This window comes from Acipenser ruthenus, chromosome 29 (genome assembly GCF_902713425.1).
Source record: "Acipenser ruthenus chromosome 29, fAciRut3.2 maternal haplotype, whole genome shotgun sequence".
NCBI lineage: Eukaryota > Metazoa > Chordata > Actinopteri > Acipenseriformes > Acipenseridae > Acipenser > Acipenser ruthenus.
Window position 1 is genome coordinate 15,636,934 of NC_081217.1, and position 17,607 is coordinate 15,654,540.

At 37.8% G+C, this 17,607-nt stretch overlaps 1 protein-coding gene across 2 annotated transcripts in view; it reads left to right on the plus strand.

Annotated features, from left to right (window-relative positions):
• Positions 1-1,993: 1,993 nt before the first annotated feature.
• LOC131702124 (chemokine-like protein TAFA-5) overlaps positions 1,994-17,607 on the plus strand; it is a 100,978-nt gene continuing 85,364 nt past the window's right edge. Inside the window, exons 1-2 of one of the 2 annotated variants that reach the window (XM_059004152.1) lie at positions 1,994-2,565; positions 3,549-4,158. In XM_059004152.1, coding sequence (XP_058860135.1) covers positions 4,062-4,158 — 97 coding nt within the window. In that variant the 5' untranslated portion in view covers positions 1,994-2,565; positions 3,549-4,061. The remainder of the gene's footprint in view (positions 2,566-3,548; positions 4,159-17,607) is intronic. The other variant, XM_059004153.1, reaches the window with a different exon arrangement.

Genomic DNA, 17,607 nt, shown 5'->3' on the forward strand with positions numbered 1-17,607 from the left:
AACATTACAAATATAGACTAACCCTCACCCTTAACCTAACCTTAATATTACAAATATAGACTAACCCTCACCCTTGACCTAACCTTAACATTACAAATATAGACTAACCGTCACCCTTAACCTAACCTTAACGTTACAAATATAGACTAACCGTCACCCTTAACCTAACCTTAACGTTACAAATATAGACTAACCCTCACCCTTAACCTAACCTTGACATTACAAATATAGACTAACCCTCACCCTTAACCTAACCTTAATATTACAAATATAGACTAACCCTCACCCTTAACCTAACCTTAACATTACAAATATAGACTAACCCTCACCCTTAACCTAACCTTAATATTACAAATATAGACTAACCCTCACCCTTGACCTAACCTTAACATTACAAATATAGACTAACCGTCACCCTTAACCTAACCTTAACGTTACAAATATAGACTAACCGTCACCCTTAACCTAACCTTAACGTTACAAATATAGACTAACCCTCACCCTTAACCTAACCTTGACATTACAAATATAGACTAACCCTCACCCTTAACCTAACCTTAATATTACAAATATAGACTAACCCTCACCCTTAACCTAACCTTGACATTACAAATATAGACTAACCCTCACCCTTAACCTAACCTTAACATTACAAATATAGACTAACCCTCACCCTTAACCTAACCTTAATATTACAAATATAGACTAACCCTCACCCTTGACCTAACCTTAACATTACAAATATAGACTAACCGTCACCCTTAACCTAACCTTAACGTTACAAATATAGACTAACCGTCACCCTTAACCTAACCTTAACGTTACAAATATAGACTAACCCTCACCCTTAACCTAACCTTGACATTACAAATATAGACTAACCCTCACCCTTAACCTAACCTTAATATTACAAATATAGACTAACCCTCACCCTTAACCTAACCTTAACATTACAAATATAGACTAACCCTCACCCTTAACCTAACCTTAATATTACAAATATAGACTAACCCTCACCCTTGACCTAACCTTAACATTACAAATATAGACTAACCGTCACCCTTGACCTAACCTTAACGTTACAAATATAGACTAACCCTCACCCTTAACCTAACCTTGACATTACAAATATAGACTAACCCTCACCCTTAACCTAACCTTAACGTTACAAATATAGACTAACCCTCACCCTTAACCTAACCTTAATATTACAAATATAGACTAACCCTCACCCTTAACCTAACCTGTTCACTTCAGGATTCCAACAAAACAAACTGTGGTGAAAGTGCAGAAGATGAATCACCAGTAATGCTTATCTTATCACTTTGTTCTTCAATAACAAATAATATATTAATGATTTTTGCAAATGTACCTTAATAGTTTTGCAAAAATGAATAATAATAATAATAATAATAATAATAATAATAATAATAATAATAATAATAATAATAATAATAATAATAATAATAATAATAATAAATTGCATTAACTGGCAAGCCACAAGACCAGGGTTTAATATAAACCATGACTTCATCTATCCCAATATCTATGACTGCATCTTTGCCAACTGTATTGATTTTTCTCTGAGAAGATTGTAACCAAGCTGTTAATTAAAACAGGTTTATCTTACAAGTTAAGAAGTGTAGTCCTGTTATGCATACATTCAACTCCATGGGGGGAGAGCTATGTACGCTTTGAAGCAGGCTGTATACATATTTAAAATGGATACAAGCTGTTTATTGAAACCCCAATGATTTATGTGTGATTGACCTTATCCAACATAAACCTCCCAGTGCATCCTCTCTGGTTCTGCCTTGTACTGTACTTAGCCGATGCTCATGTACATCTATTGATGCATAAAATTTGGAAACTTCGTGTGCATTCATGAAATGGAGCTAGCCCATTTGCAAATGTATTACATTGCATGAAAATAGCACACACACACGCACACACGCACACACACACCTGTATCCTGTAAGCAGACGAGAAGCACAATATAATGTTCTGCTCTGCAGTGTGCGTGTGATCTGTATTACAAAAAAACATTACGTTGTGCTGAGTGATAGTTGTTTCATTAGGTGACATGCTGGTCCTTCCTTGTATTTAAAATATTTTTTGGGCGACTTTATCTTCAACCATTCTGAGTGGACGGCAGGAGATGCGCCGTGCGTGTCTGCTGTCTTGAATACCGCAGCGCAGACTATATTCATTATTTTTTTCCTGGAGATTTCCCAGCTGTGGAGCAGAGCGCGTCTGCAGAACGTTTCCTCGGTCTCTCAGCGCGTCGGCGGCGCAGTCTAACCCAGTGGCAGCCTTGACAGGGTTAATTGGACGCAGTTGCCAGGAGTGGATAATTACAGAAAGGGATCGATACCACTGGCTCCTGCTGTAGACCATCCCTGACGCAGAAGGACTGAAGCACAATTCACTTCTTGCCCGTCGCAGAGGAAAGAAAAGCAGGCGATGGGCACCTATATAAGAATACTTAAGTTGGGCTATAGAGGTTGATCAAAACGATCTGGGGAAGAACGGAGGGTTGGATACTGAAACTGACATGGAATCAAGGTAAACCTATTACTGAGACTTTACTAAACGCTGCACAGCGTTCATTCACAATGAATACGGCTGCTACAGGATGAGGACTAAAATAATGAGTCCGATACTTGACAGATTTCTGTTATTTGAGTTTTATTTTAGTTTAACTGTACATGTATGTATGTATGTATGTATGTAAAGAAAATAGAAATAGATTTGAGCATCATTTTAAGATGTTTATATTAGCCTATAATTGTTGTGTATTGTAGTCACCCGTACAATCTGCTATATCATGCAATCTATGTGATTTTAATGTTGCATAGCCTGCAACTGATGGTACCTGAATAAAGAGTTTTCTGGAGCCCCTGTTGCATTTCAGACATATGGGCTACAGTACCGAGCCTGGGAAGTTATGTGACAACTTCAGTCTGCAGAATGTAACTTTATTTTAATGTTTAAGACGCATTATTATATGATCAACAATAATAATAATAATAATAATAATAATAATAATAATAATAATAATAATAATAATAATAATAATGCACTCACTGTACAGTCTGCATTTTGACCTGCATAGGAATACTGTACAGATGAACACCTGTCTTTTTTGAGTATACCCAAACATATCCATGTCAAATAAGCATACATTCTGAAGCCATTGAAACACATCAGCTTTGGGACTGGTAGCTTCTGCGTGGCGTGCAGTATGTAAAGAGCCCTGGTAAACGCGACTGAATGTGGATCTCAGGTACAATAATAGTGGCAGACTGCAGAAAACATTACCAATAATAATACGGTGTTGTCTTATGTCTGTTTTTTTTTTTTGTTAAAACGCCTATCAAAGCACAACAGTCGAGACATTTCAATAGTCTCTAATATATTGTAAATAATAATAATAATAATAATAATAATAATAATAATAATAATAATAATAATGAGAGTAACTTTATTTTTCAAAGGTGTTCCCGTTGTTAAAGTGTTTTTTGTTTTGTTTTTGTTTTTTGGTGCAGAAGATACGGGGATCCCAGAGACTCATTCAGAAATTGTGAACAATAATTGGAGGAAGAGAAATGAAACGTGGGGTTTTGGAGCAGCATGTCTGTGGAACGACGAGGAAGGAACAACGCTAAACGTGTGAGACCCGTTCTAAGGCATCTCTCAGCATTGTTGGAGATCGCCGCAGATTCTGTGTGAAGCTCGAGTATTACTACCAATTGTATGCAGCACTTAACGGCGATGACAATCGGGCTACAGTAAATGCAAAGGGAATGCAATTGCCTGCTGTATATACACACATCAGCCGGTGAGAAAAAAAAAGGAACTATAAAAAAGACAAAAACAAACTTTAAACCAGGATTTCTTTTCAAAGAGGAGTGCAAATGAATGGCGACACATTTCCCGCTGATCTGAGCGGATCTGCTTGCTGCGCGGATCACTTGCCACTGTCTGGTTGATATTGTTGGGGGGGGGGGTTCCTTGGGATTTTGGCACCTAAAGGATTACCCCACCGGGTTCTGGTGAAAATGCAAGCCGGCTTGAGAGCACTGTTTGCGGGCACCGGAGCTTCTCTCTGCTGCCTGTTCCTCCTCTGGGTCATCTGCTCGCATTTATTAAAAGAAGGTAAAGGACTGTATCTTCTTCATTTCAGGCATGCGTAATTATGCAACACTGTAAAAAAACAAACAACAAAAGAAACGTATTTTTAGGGTCAATTTACTTTAATACTGACCGTGCATTTTTTTTTTCTCAGATTTTAATTATGGTAAAAGTTGTTCCATATTAGTGTAAAATGCCTAAAAAAGTATGTACCTTTAATAATACGGCAATATACACTAGAATTAATCTATAAGTACAATGTTATTTAGTTAATATTAGGGCAGATATACCGTTTTTACAGTGCAGCACTTTTATAGCCCATAAGAAATACTGACTGCTTCTTTCTTCTTCGATTTCTGTTTTACAGTTGCTATAATTTTGTTTTCAAGTCAAAGCCCTGCAGTTCATTGAACCCATGCGCCTCTATAGATTATACCTATAGGAGAGTAACCGAACCAAAAATTACAAGACAATTAAATAAAAGCATAACGATGACAGCAATCTATCTGAGGAATGTCACTACACAATCCAAAGACATGAATGTGTTTTAATATCTTATTATTATTATTATTATTATTATTATTATTATTATTATTATTATTATTATATGTGTATAAAGAATGACAATGTATTCTATAGTGAGATGTGGAGTTCAATGCAATAGAGCAACTCATATAAAAGAAGGCACACGATACAGACAATGCCGAGGGTTCAGATTTTGCAAATGATTTTCCTGGAACTCTGTTTAGCGCGTGGGGTATGGTCGTTTCTGTTAGTTTATTATAACCGTACACGATATGTAATTAGCCTACAGCAGCAATACCCACTTGTGTCATGTCTATCTGGGCACATGACCATCAAGCGGCTAATCCAGCACATATTCTATTATGTACAGTCTAGGGGTAGCAATACGCGTGTTTTTTTTTTTTTTTTTTTCTCATCCATGAGTTTTCCATTTAAACGGTATATAACAGTCTTTATAGTGCACACAGGTGGACATATATATATATATATATATATATATATATATATATATATATATATATATATATATATATATATATATAATTATTATTATTATTATTATTATTATTATTATTATTATTATTATTTATTTCTTAGCAGACGCCCTTATCCAGGGCGACTTACAATCGTAAGCAAATACATTTCAAGTGTTACAATACAAGTAATACAATAAGAGCAAGAAATACAATAACTTTTGTTCAAGTGTGACAAACCACAATTCAATAATACAACAGATAATAGTGATAGTTACATCAGGATATGATTAAATACAAAATACTACAGGTTAAACACTTGGCAGATTACAGTATTCTGAAAAACAGGATTAAATGCAGTAAAATAGGGGGCAGATAAGAGCAAAATAAAGCACATTTAAATGAAGGGTGATAGTGTCCCATGATACAAACAGATGAGTTCTACAGGTGCTGTTTGATATATATATATATATATATATATATATATATATATATATATATATATATATATATATATATATATATATATATATATATATATATTATTTAAAATAGTGATTTTAATGTATGCCTTTGATTTACAGCGCTGTAAATTAGGCTATTTTTTTCTAGTTGTGAATCTGCGAGGGAGTAGGGAAATCTGGAGGTTTCCCGTCTGTGTTGTTCGGGGTGAGGGCGCCAGAGACTCTGCTAGTAATCCTGCATGCGTCGGTTTACGGTCCCGTCCTCCTTCGCGTCTAAAGGCTAAAGCAGGCATATCAGTGCGCCCTGCAGTTAAATAAAGTATTGGCATATTTGACAATTGCTTCATAGGCACATATTGAAAATACCGGCTATAGGACTAGATCAAGGACTTCACATCACAAGGTAGTTTGGATTTTTGTTGTTGTTTATAGACTCCAACCCAGGTGTATTTCACAACGTCATACAGAGCAGTCAGTACTTCAGGTATTTTTGTTTCCATTATTTTCTGCACATTTGTTTTTAATCGAAAGCAACATCGTGACTTAACACGATGTTGGTTCCACTTTGACCCCTTTTTAAAATGCACACAGTGCGGTCTGCTGGTGATGCTTTGATGAATTGCGTTATGCCTGATACAGCGATAGTGCCTGTCGCATTCACACTGGCACGTTTCCCCGGCATGATATTCCGTTTCCGAGTACATATCGGAACGTTTGGTCTTAAGTGTGAAAGCTCAAAACGTTCCCGAGTACGATTAAAACGAACCGTACTTAGACCACCTGAGGAGGTGTTCTGGGTACGGTTGCATCCTACTGGGTACGGTTAGTTTATTTTTGCTTCAGTGTGAAAGAAAAATCTACTCGGTTCACTTGCCAACGTCAAGTGTACTAAAGTGTCAAACTGGTGGAACCGGAAGCGGAAACGGTTGTTGCGTGGTAAATAATAGCATAAAATAAGTGCTCATAGAAGTATGGACAGAAACTCACATCGCTTGACAATACTCACAGAAAACACGAAAGTTTGTAGAGTTTTCCGATCAACTGAAAGAAAAGAGGTTTCATCGCATTGCTGAACACTGCTGGCAACATTTTAAAAAATGTGTATTGCAAAACACCACAGTATTGCAGCACACAAAACAGGACTTTCTCCATATTTTTCTCCATGGCGGTAGAACTTCTGAGCATTCACTTCAAGGAGATCATGTGATTCTCTTGTGTTCTCAGTACTATTGAAGATGTGTGAAAGGGAAATGTTCTCGGCACATTTGACAAGATGTTCTACACATCCAGTGTGAAAGAGAAATGATCTGGGGACGTTTCCCCGGAAAAGTGCTGAGTACACTTGGTAAGTGTACCATACTCGGTGCACTTCAAGTGTACCCAGTGTGAAAAGGGGTTAGAGTACACAAAGGGCCATTTTATAATACATAGTTTGCTTATGAAAATCCGATTTAGAATTCACTTGCAAACAAACTAAAATGTTGCAATTTTGCTAAGATTGGTTTCGCACCAGAAGATCTCAAACAAACTGCATTTTTCCTCCAAGCGAGTTCAAGTTGGCCTTTTCAACTGTAATCACACCAGAATACGTTCGTTTTCACACTGCAATTGTTTGTGAATATGGATTTGTGCACGTGACCAAAATGCTATCTTCCTGTTAATGCCCAGACGGATGTTCGTCACTAAACGTGGAGGGTTGCGAGCGTGCAAGGCTTGCGATATCAGTGCTATGTACGTACATTCTGTTTATTCTACATCTCCTGGTAGAATGTCAGAACGAAAGCCAGATGATAAATATTGTTGAGGAACACCAACGTTTTCGTGCTGAAGGAGACGTTTTCAAAGGCGACACATGAGGAGGAATGGTTTATTTATTTATTTATTTTTTGTCTGCTGTTGCATTGCCAGTGGCATTATCCCGACATCGGTGAGTTGTAAGCAGTCTCTATCAACCCCTGTTTATCAGCCTTTCTCGTCTCAAAAGTGTGTCAAGGCAGAAAGACCAAATATGCGAAAGATCAATCTATTTATATATGTAACGTAAACATAATAATGTACAAGTAATAATTATAATATATACAGTGCCCTGGCAGAATAAAATGAGCAAATGAGCATTGGAAACAATGTTATTCTCTGATGTATTTAGTTTATTAGATATTGTGTATTAACCTTATTTAGCAGTGCTATGTTTTTGAAGTTTCTTGAACACTCATTCATACTGAAGAGTACTGTAGAGACAGCAGGTAAATTATTTGAGTTAAGATAGGGGGTGCCAATACTTCAAACTTCAAACACATATCATTGCTAAATAACTAACAAATACACAGTATTTACACAGTATTTATTAAACTAAATAAATAATACATTAGTGAATAACATTGTTTCAAATGAAGGGTTCCAACACTTTCTTCTGCGACTGCAAGACTACACATCTATACATTATGCCTACTTTCTTTTATTAATAACTTAAAATGTATTTTAATAACACCACCAGTCAGTTCCGTTTCTGTTGCATTGTGAATTCTAATGTGATTGCTTTCACACAGGCTGACTTTGAGAGGCCAACGCATTACAGTTCCCCCTCAATCCAGCCGAGACCACCCTTTCAGGTGAATCCTAGTCCTCTTCTTTGGTGTGCACTCTGATGCAAAACTAATATTTCTGACGTTTCAAACCTGCACAAACTAACCGAACTTATGTGTTAACTGAACTCTAGTGCGAATGATCCTCTCTAAACGAACTAGGTGTGAAAGGCCCCAAATAGTCTGTTACTCCGTTGTAAAATAACAATGTAGAATTGAAAATTCAAACCCTTCTGAGCAGTAATACGGCAGATTGATTACCCTGAGAAATAAATCATTATTTAAATTATAATATTCACTATGAACATGTGAAATGGGTATTTTGTCAACAAAGCACTTTTACCCAATTAAAAATGCAATTAAAAAAAAAAAAGTTTATGCTTGGTAGCTGTTTGCAAACGGAATGGAACTATTTACTTTGTAGAATTAAATGAATTCTATTTCAGGCAGCTTTTGAATAGTCATTCTCCTGCAATATGCATAGAACAAACAAACAAAAAAGAAAAACATGCAAGATGGATGGATCAAAGAGCTCAACCTAATTGCCTCGACCACATTCACTGTATTGCTGTGTTCTCTCTGCAGCGGCTGTGGAATCATGAAGGTGGAAGAAGCAGATTGGCACTTCACCTGTTAGTCTGCTTTCTTCTGATCTTTCCACAACAGGTAGCGATTGTAATGTGACAGGACCAGAACAAAAGGCACCTTCTGTCACAGAGAAGACCAATCTTTCTGGATCAGGGGGAAAAAGCCTTTTAATGAAAACGTTTTCAATTTAGGTCCCTGTGTGTTTTTGGTGCTGAGGCTGCTGTTCAAAAGTCTGATAGAGAAGTAATATATATAAGTCATCAAAGAGCTTACCAGGGGGCATCAGTCCAACACTGGCCTGTTCTATGCTAAAACATAATGCCCTTTTCTAGATTACAATAACACAAGCTATGCATTTCAATGTGTTATCATTATTATGTATTACTATGCTCTCTTTCCCCTGCAAACCCTTTCCAAAATAAAAGACAAACCTGTCCAGCAGCTGGTTACACGGATCTTGTGACCTGGCCCTTACTAAGATTACTGCTAATCAGGGTCTGTGAAGCCAGCCACCTGTGTTCCTTAACACACACAATCTTTCTTTGAATCCTTTAATCTGACAACAAGGGGCTTGCTCTGCCTGACTCATATTTTGGCTTTTGGGAAAATGAGAATTTTGTAATTTGCAAATGTTCTTATGTCTTGTTTTCTAACACCAATAGCCACCACAAGTTAGCGTTATACTGTGCACATTTCCTGTGATCTGTGTGTGTGTGTGTATATATATATATATATATATATATATATATATATATATATATATATATATATTTTACTACAGTCAATTCAGAGAAGAATAGTATACACAGAACTGCTGTTTATCATTTATTTTAACAATACGGGATCCTGTATGTAATACATATCCTGTGACAGGATGGGCAGTCGTTGTGTAATATATTGCTGGTATGGTGCTGTGGGTGCTGATTTGCAATATATTGACATACTATATTGTGTCATGCAAACAGTTTATATTTTGTATTACTAATCTACAATACATTCTAGTATATCAACCCATATATTAGGCAACACTAATATCTTTCTGTGTATTGTTAAACATATGTGTTTGTGTGTGAGAGGGAGGGAATGTTTTCTTCAGATAAGCCTGCAGTAATAAGATGCAATACACAGCAGTGTTGTGCTTTGTAAAGTAGCACACACTGCATGCTGATCCCAGGGTATTTAAAGAGGCTGTCTCTTTCCTCCTGTTTGGGGAATCCTGTCCTCCAGCATGAGTGATCCTTTGGGATGTAGCACTGTAGTCTCATTAAGGGTAATTGTATTTTTGGCTTCCCTCCCTTGCGCTGTGTGGTAAAACACTTTATAGGTTACAAAGCATCATTATTAAAATCCAATGCCCAGGTTAAGCAGTAAGAAATCATTCCGTCCCTCTGACAACCAAAGACAACAGATAACTACGCTCATAGGAAAGCCAATCAGCTGACGAGTATTGGCCCCAAGTCATTTGAAAGGAAGGGGGTGACAGTAACATTCTAAACATATCATAGAATTCATAAAACATGCCTTACCTGATTGTGTTTTGCACAACTGTAACTCACGAGGGTCAGCTGTACACATTAGCTCACCTAAGACCTGACATGAGGTCAGTCACTACTGATTGCAATGACCACTCAACATTGAGCTTGTGCTAATAAAGTCAGAAGGTTGCAGTTATGTTGAGTGGACGATCATTTGTTAACCAGTCAATGTATGATGTTGTTTTAGAGGTATAGGACTATAGGGAAGTAGCATCTCATCTGAAAACAGATATGTTGTAGAGATATATTTTCCCAATTTCTTCTGCACAACGTTCTGACACTAGCGTATCAGATGAACATCCCTGTTGCCCCTTGAGATTAGATACCTTGTCAGTTTTAATTATTCTTACAGGCATTTGTTTCACTCTGTTCCTAATACATGCTGTAGCCCCTCCTGCCCTCCACCTGTAGCACTGAGAGCGCTTGAGAATACAGACCCCTCACATACATCAATCAGGTTGTGAGACTAGCACCATGCAGTGTTGTCATGGGGGGTGGGAAGCTTCGATGGCTGCACAAGAACTCTGCAGGCTTGACTAACAAAGCAAAGCCAAAGGCAGGACAGTACATCTGCCTGTCTAGTTCCTCAGCTTCCTGACCCATCTGCGTGGTTCGTGTGTCCGTGGGTGTGCGTGCCTCAGTGCTTGCCCTACTGTACACATGCATCATTTTAGTACTGGTGATGGCAGAGGTTAATAGTCTGAGGGAAATATATATATATATATATATATATATATATATATATATATATATATATATATTGCATTACAGTCATTCCAAATCAGTCAAATCAACAAAGTCATCGTTAGGGTTTAAGGAATACAGGTTAGTAAGTATAATATTAATAGGAACAAACATGTTATAATGTTGTTATAATCAGGAAAAGCATCATTCTTTTTAGCCTGGATGTGCAGATTTAGCTTATATTACTGAGTTTAGTTATATAATATAGGTTAGAAAAGCTGTACTAAATGAGAAGCCTTAAAGTATTTTGCTATCCCATGTTTGTGTATAGCCGAAGAAGACAGATGTTGAACGTTCTCAGAAATTGATCACAAGGAGATGTCTAATCTTCACGTCATTTGCACGTGCTTCAGGCAGTAGATTATTGTCAGTAACTGATCACGTTCAGCAATGTGTTTCAGAGTGGTGTTTTAATACTGACAATCTGGGCAACTAAAGCATGAGAATATTGCTGAGAAATCTGCAATCACTCTCCTTTTTTTACATATACTAAATCTGCGGTGCTTGAACCAATGACTCATTCCTTGCCCTAGTATCCACTAATAGATAAACTGATTTGACAATGTATCTTACACCCAGAAAGCCCCCCAAAGAACAACCTGCTGGAGCAGTGAGTTGAAAGTGCGCTGTTGCAATGGTGTTTAGAAGCTCTGCTAACTGCACCCCTGCACTCTAACCCAGGAGTGCTTACAGTGTCAGGGATGGCAAGTGGCTGTGAATCGTTGGGAACTGTTTGCTGATGAAGGTTCATTGGTGCATTGTGTGAGATCAGTTGCTGGCAGTCAAAGGTTATTTGATATAATTTGTTATTTCCTTTGAAGGGTTTCTTTTTACTGGTATATATACAGTGTAACTAGGCTTGCTACTTTTCAATATTAATCGGTAAAGCTCGTTAAACGTTTATATAACGTCGGTAAAACCACTTGCTATTTTTTATTTTCTTACCAAATATAATCATGTAGACAGCATCTCTAGTTTGTATAGTTTGTATACTTGTTGTCTGTCCCGTCTCCGTTCTGCTCTGAATGGCTGGGGGTCACTGTCAGTTATCTCAGTGGTCTGTTAGTACTGTAGTTTCACCCTGTTCTGACAGATCTCGTTGACTCAAGCAGTGCTAGAATGCTGTCATTTGCCAGCTACAGCACCTGTCATTCAAAGTGCCTACTTTGAAATTAGTGAGTTAAGGTGTTGGTAAGCGTGTGCTATAGGTATACGGTGACAGTTACTAGTTTGATTTGAAAATGGGGCGCAAGAGAAAAACAATGAATATTGTGCACAATACCCTGACTAACAGCTGAAGTCTCCGCGACAGGACGAAGCGGGCCAATCAGCCTTCCAGTGACTCCTGAGGGAGTCCAGCTGTGCTAGTAAAGCAGGAGAGGGGGAGCTCAGACTCCGAATAATAAGTGCAAGTTAGTTCTGTTCAACTATCTAATGTTTTATTCTGTGCATATTATTTTTACTCATAAATGTATGCTATAAAGGTCTGTGTAATACACTTTTATATGCTGTGTTTACTACGGTTTATTTGAGACCATGTTTAAATGTATAGCTCAGCAATGACAAAAGTTATTTCAATTATAATGTTGATAACCATGGTTTTGTTGCATGTTGAATGTGATAAAGGGGTTTCGCTAAATGAGATGTTTTTCAATGGCATAAAAAGTCTGTTATTTTAAAGCATAATGTATTTCACACATTCGCTGCTTGAATTGAAAAATAAAGATAGAAAAAAATGGTAAATTCTTTGTAAAATAAACGTTGATAGTCATCGTCGATTTGGCAAAAAAATAAAAATCGAATAGAAGCAAGCCTAAGTATAATACATGGATGAAGGCTACATTTGCATCCTGAGCCATTTGAGAAAAAAGGCATAAAAGCACAGTAGTGACGTCAAAATGTCTTAATTCCTCTAGAGGAAAATATACTTGAACTTTGACCCATTCGACTCCTCGAGACCACTTTCAATTCAAACACAAACAAGGCAAACACCACACATAAAGTATTATTTAACCATTTTATTCCATTGATTGGCATTTTTTCTTTTTCTAAGAACCCGATTAACAAATGTATTTCAAACATTCAATAGCTACAAATCAATAAAAAAAAACAAATCCACACCCTGTGTTCCCTCTCTTGTGCTCTACTCCCGTTTCTTCACCTGTTTCCTCTCACCGGCCAATCCCTTACCGGAAACTATATCCTGTTTTCAAAAAATGTCTGCATCAACTTTTTAAATTATTTATTTATTTCTTAGCCGAGGCCTATAAAGGGATACACACCTAAAAAACTTAACACAAAAAAAACCATAATAAACAGGAAAATCGGTTTGATTTATATTGTCTTTTATATTGGCTACTAATATCCATGCATTATAAAACAAAAATAATAGATGGGCCTCTTCAGTGAGCTACAGGAAAACAATTCCATCTTGAGTTTCTTTGACAGTTTATGACATCACATAAACCCTAGATGGAATTATTTTCCTGTAACTCACTGAAGCTCATCTATTTTATATATATATATATATATATATATATATATATATACATACAGACGTGCTCAAAATTGTTGGTACCCTTACAGCTCATTGAAATAATGCTTCATTCCTCCTGAAAAGTGATGAAATTAAAAGCTATTTTATCATGTATACTTGCATGCCTTTGGTATGTCATAGAATTAAGCAAAGAAGCTGTGAAAAGAGATGAATTATTGCTTATTCTACAAAGATATTCTAAAATGGCCTGGACACATTTGTTGGTACCCCTTAGAAAAGATAATAAATAATTGGATTATAGCGATATTTCAAACTAATTAGTTTCTTTAATTAGTATCACACATGTCTCCAATCTTGTAATCAGTCATTCAGCCTATTTAAATGGAGAAAAGTAGTCACTTTGCTGTTTGGTATCATTGTGTGCACCACACTGAACATGGACCAGAGAAAGCAAAGGAGAGAGTTGTCTGAGGAGATCAGAAAGAAAATAATAGACAAGCATGGTAAAGGTAAAGGCTACAGGACCATCTCCAAGCAGCTTGATGTTCCTGTGACAACAGTTGCAAATATTATTAAGAGGTTTAAGGTCCATGGAACTGTAGCCAACCTCCCTGGGCGCGGCCGCAAGAGGAAAATCGACCCCAGATTGAACAGAAGGATAGTGCGAATGGTAGAAAAAGAACCAAGGATAACTGCCAAAGAGATACAAGCTGAACTCCAAGGTGAAGGTACGTCAGTTTCTGATCACACCATCCATCGCTTTTTGAGCGAAAGTGGGCTCCATGGAAGAAGACCCAGGAGGACTCCACTTTTGACAGAAAAACATAAAAAAGCCAGACTGGAATTTGCTAAAATGCATATTGACAAGCCACAATCCTTCTGGGAGAATGTTCTTTGGACAGATGAGTCAAAACTGGAGCCTTTTGGCAAGTCACATCAGCTCTGTGTTCACAGACGAAAAAATGAAGCTTTCAAAGAAAAGAACACCATACCTACAGTGAAACATGGAGGAGGCTCGGTTATGTTTTGGGGCTGCTTTGCTGCGCCTGGCACAGGGTGCCTTGAATCTGTGCAGGGCACAATGAAATCTCAAGACTATCAAGGCATTCTGGAGCGAAACGTACTGCCCAGTGTCAGAAAGCTCTGTCTCAGTCGCAGGTCATGGGTCCTCCAACAGGATAATGAGCCAAAACACACAGCTAAAAGCACCCAAGAATGGATAAGAACAAAACATTCGACTATTCTGAAGTGGCCTTCTATGAGTCCTGATCTGAATCCTATCGAACATCTATGGAAAGAGCTGAAACTTGCAGTCTGGAGAAGGCACCCATCAAACCTGAGACAGCTGGAGCAGTTTGCTCAGGAAGAGTGGGGCAAACTACCTATTAACAGGTGCAGAAGTCTCATTGAGAGCTACAGAAAACGTTTGATTGCAGTGATTGCCTCTAAAGGTTGTGCAACAAAATATTAGGCAATGCAATGGTATGTTTTATATTATAGCAACGTAATTGATCACATGTTTTCAGATTTCAGTATCTCTGTGACATGGTTCAGTTCAGATTTCAATGCCTCTGTGACATGGTTCAGTTCAGATTTCAATGCCTCTGTGACATGGTTCAGTTCAGATTTCAATGCCTCTGTGACATGGTTCAGTTCAGATTTCAATGCCTCTGGACATGGTTCAGTTCAGATTTCAATGCCTCTGATATGGTTCAGTTCAGATTTCAATGCCTCTGTGACATGGTTCAGTTCAGATTTCAATGCCTCTGTGACATGGTTCAGTTAGGATTTCAATGCCTCTGATATGGTTCAGTTCAGATTTCAATGCCTCTGTGATATGGTTCAGTTCAGATTTCAATGCCTCTGTGACATGGTTCAGTTCAGATTTCAGTACCTCTGTGATATGGTTCAGTTCAGATTTCAATGCCTCTGTGACATGGTTCAGTTCAGATTTCAGTACCTCTGTGATATGGTTCAGTTCAGATTTCAATGCCTCTGTGACATGGTTCAGTTCAGATTTCAGTACCTCTGTGATATGGTTCAGTTCAGATTTCAATGCCTCTGTGACATGGTTCAGTTCAGATTTCAGTACCTCTGTGACATGGTTCAGTTCAGATTTCAATGCCTCTGTGACATGGTTCAGTTCAGATTTCAATGCCTCTGTGACATGGTTCAGTTCAGATTTCAATGCCTCTGTGACATGGTTCAGTTCAGATTTCAATGCCTCTGTGACATGGTTCAGTTCAGATTTCAATGCCTCTGTGATATGGTTCAGTTCAGATTTCAATGCCTCTGTGACATGGTTCAGTTCAGATTTCAATGCCTCTGTGATATGGTTCAGTTCAGATTTCAATGCCTCTGTGACATGGTTCAGTTCAGATTTCAATGCCTCTGTGACATGGTTCAGTTCAGATTTCAATGCCTCTGATATGGTTCAGTTCAGATTTCAATGCCTCTGTGATATGGTTCAGTTTAGATTTCAATGCCTCTGTGATATGGTTCAGTTCAGATTTCAATGCCTCTGTGACATGGTTCAGTTCAGATTTCAGTACCTCTGTGACATGGTTCAGTTCAGATTTCAATGCCTCTGTGACATGGTTCAGTTCAGATTTCAATGCCTCTGTGATATGGTTCAGTTTAGATTTCAATGCCTCTGTGATATGGTTCAGTTCAGATTTCAATGCCTCTGTGACATGGTTCAGTTCAGATTTCAGTACCTCTGTGACATGGTTCAGTTCAGATTTCAATGCCTCTGTGATATGGTTCAGTTCAGATTTCAATGCCTCTGTGACATGGTTCAGTTCAGATTTCAATGCCTCTGTGACATGGTTCAGTTCAGATTTCAATGCCTCTGTGACATGGTTCAGTTCAGATTTCAATGCCTCTGTGACATGGTTCAGTTCAGATTTCAATGCCTCTGATATGGTTCAGTTCAGATTTCAATGCCTCTGTGATATGGTTCAGTTTAGATTTCAATGCCTCTGTGATATGGTTCAGTTCAGATTTCAATGCCTCTGTGACATGGTTCAGTTCAGATTTCAGTACCTCTGTGACATGGTTCAGTTCAGATTTCAATGCCTCTGTGATATGGTTCAGTTCAGATTTCAATGCCTCTGATATGGTTCAGTTCAGATTTCAATGCCTCTGTGATATGGTTCAGTTCAGATTTCAATGCCTCTGATATGGTTCAGTTCAGATTTCAATGCCTCTGTGATATGGTTCAGTTCAGATTTCAATGCCTCTGTGATATGGTTCAGTTCAGATTTCAATGCCTCTGTGACATGGTTCAGTTCAGATTTCAGTACCTCTGTGACATGGTTCAGTTCAGATTTCAATGCCTCTGTGATATGGTTCAGTTCAGATTTCAATGCCTCTGATATGGTTCAGTTCAGATTTCAATGCCTCTGATATGGTTCAGTTCAGATTTCAATGCCTCTGTGATATAGTTCAGTTCAGATTTCAATGCCTCTGTGATATGGTTCAGTTCAGATTTCAATGCCTCTGTGACATGGTTCAGTTCAGATTTCAATGCCTCTGTGACATGGTTCAGTTCAGATTTCAATGCCTCTGTGATATGGTTCAGTTCAGATTTCAATGCCTCTGTGACATGGTTCAGTTCAGATTTCAGTACCTCTGTGACATGGTTCAGTTCAGATTTCAATGCCTCTGTGATATGGTTCAGTTCAGATTTCAATGCCTCTGTGATATGGTTCAGTTCAGATTTCAATGCCTCTGTGATATGGTTCAGTTCAGATTTCAATGCCTCTGTGATATGGTTCAGTTCAGATTTCAATGCCTCTGTGACATGGTTCAGTTCAGATTTCAGTACCTCTGTGACATGGTTCAGTTCAGATTTCAATGCCTCTGTGATATGGTTCAGTTCAGATTTCAATGCCTCTGATATGGTTCAGTTCAGATTTCAATGCCTCTGTGACATGGTTCAGTTCAGATTTCAATGCCTCTGATATGGTTCAGTTCAGATTTCAATGCCTCTGTGACATGGTTCAGTTCAGATTTCAGTATCTCTGTGATATGGTTCAGTTCAGATTTTAATGCCTCTGTGAC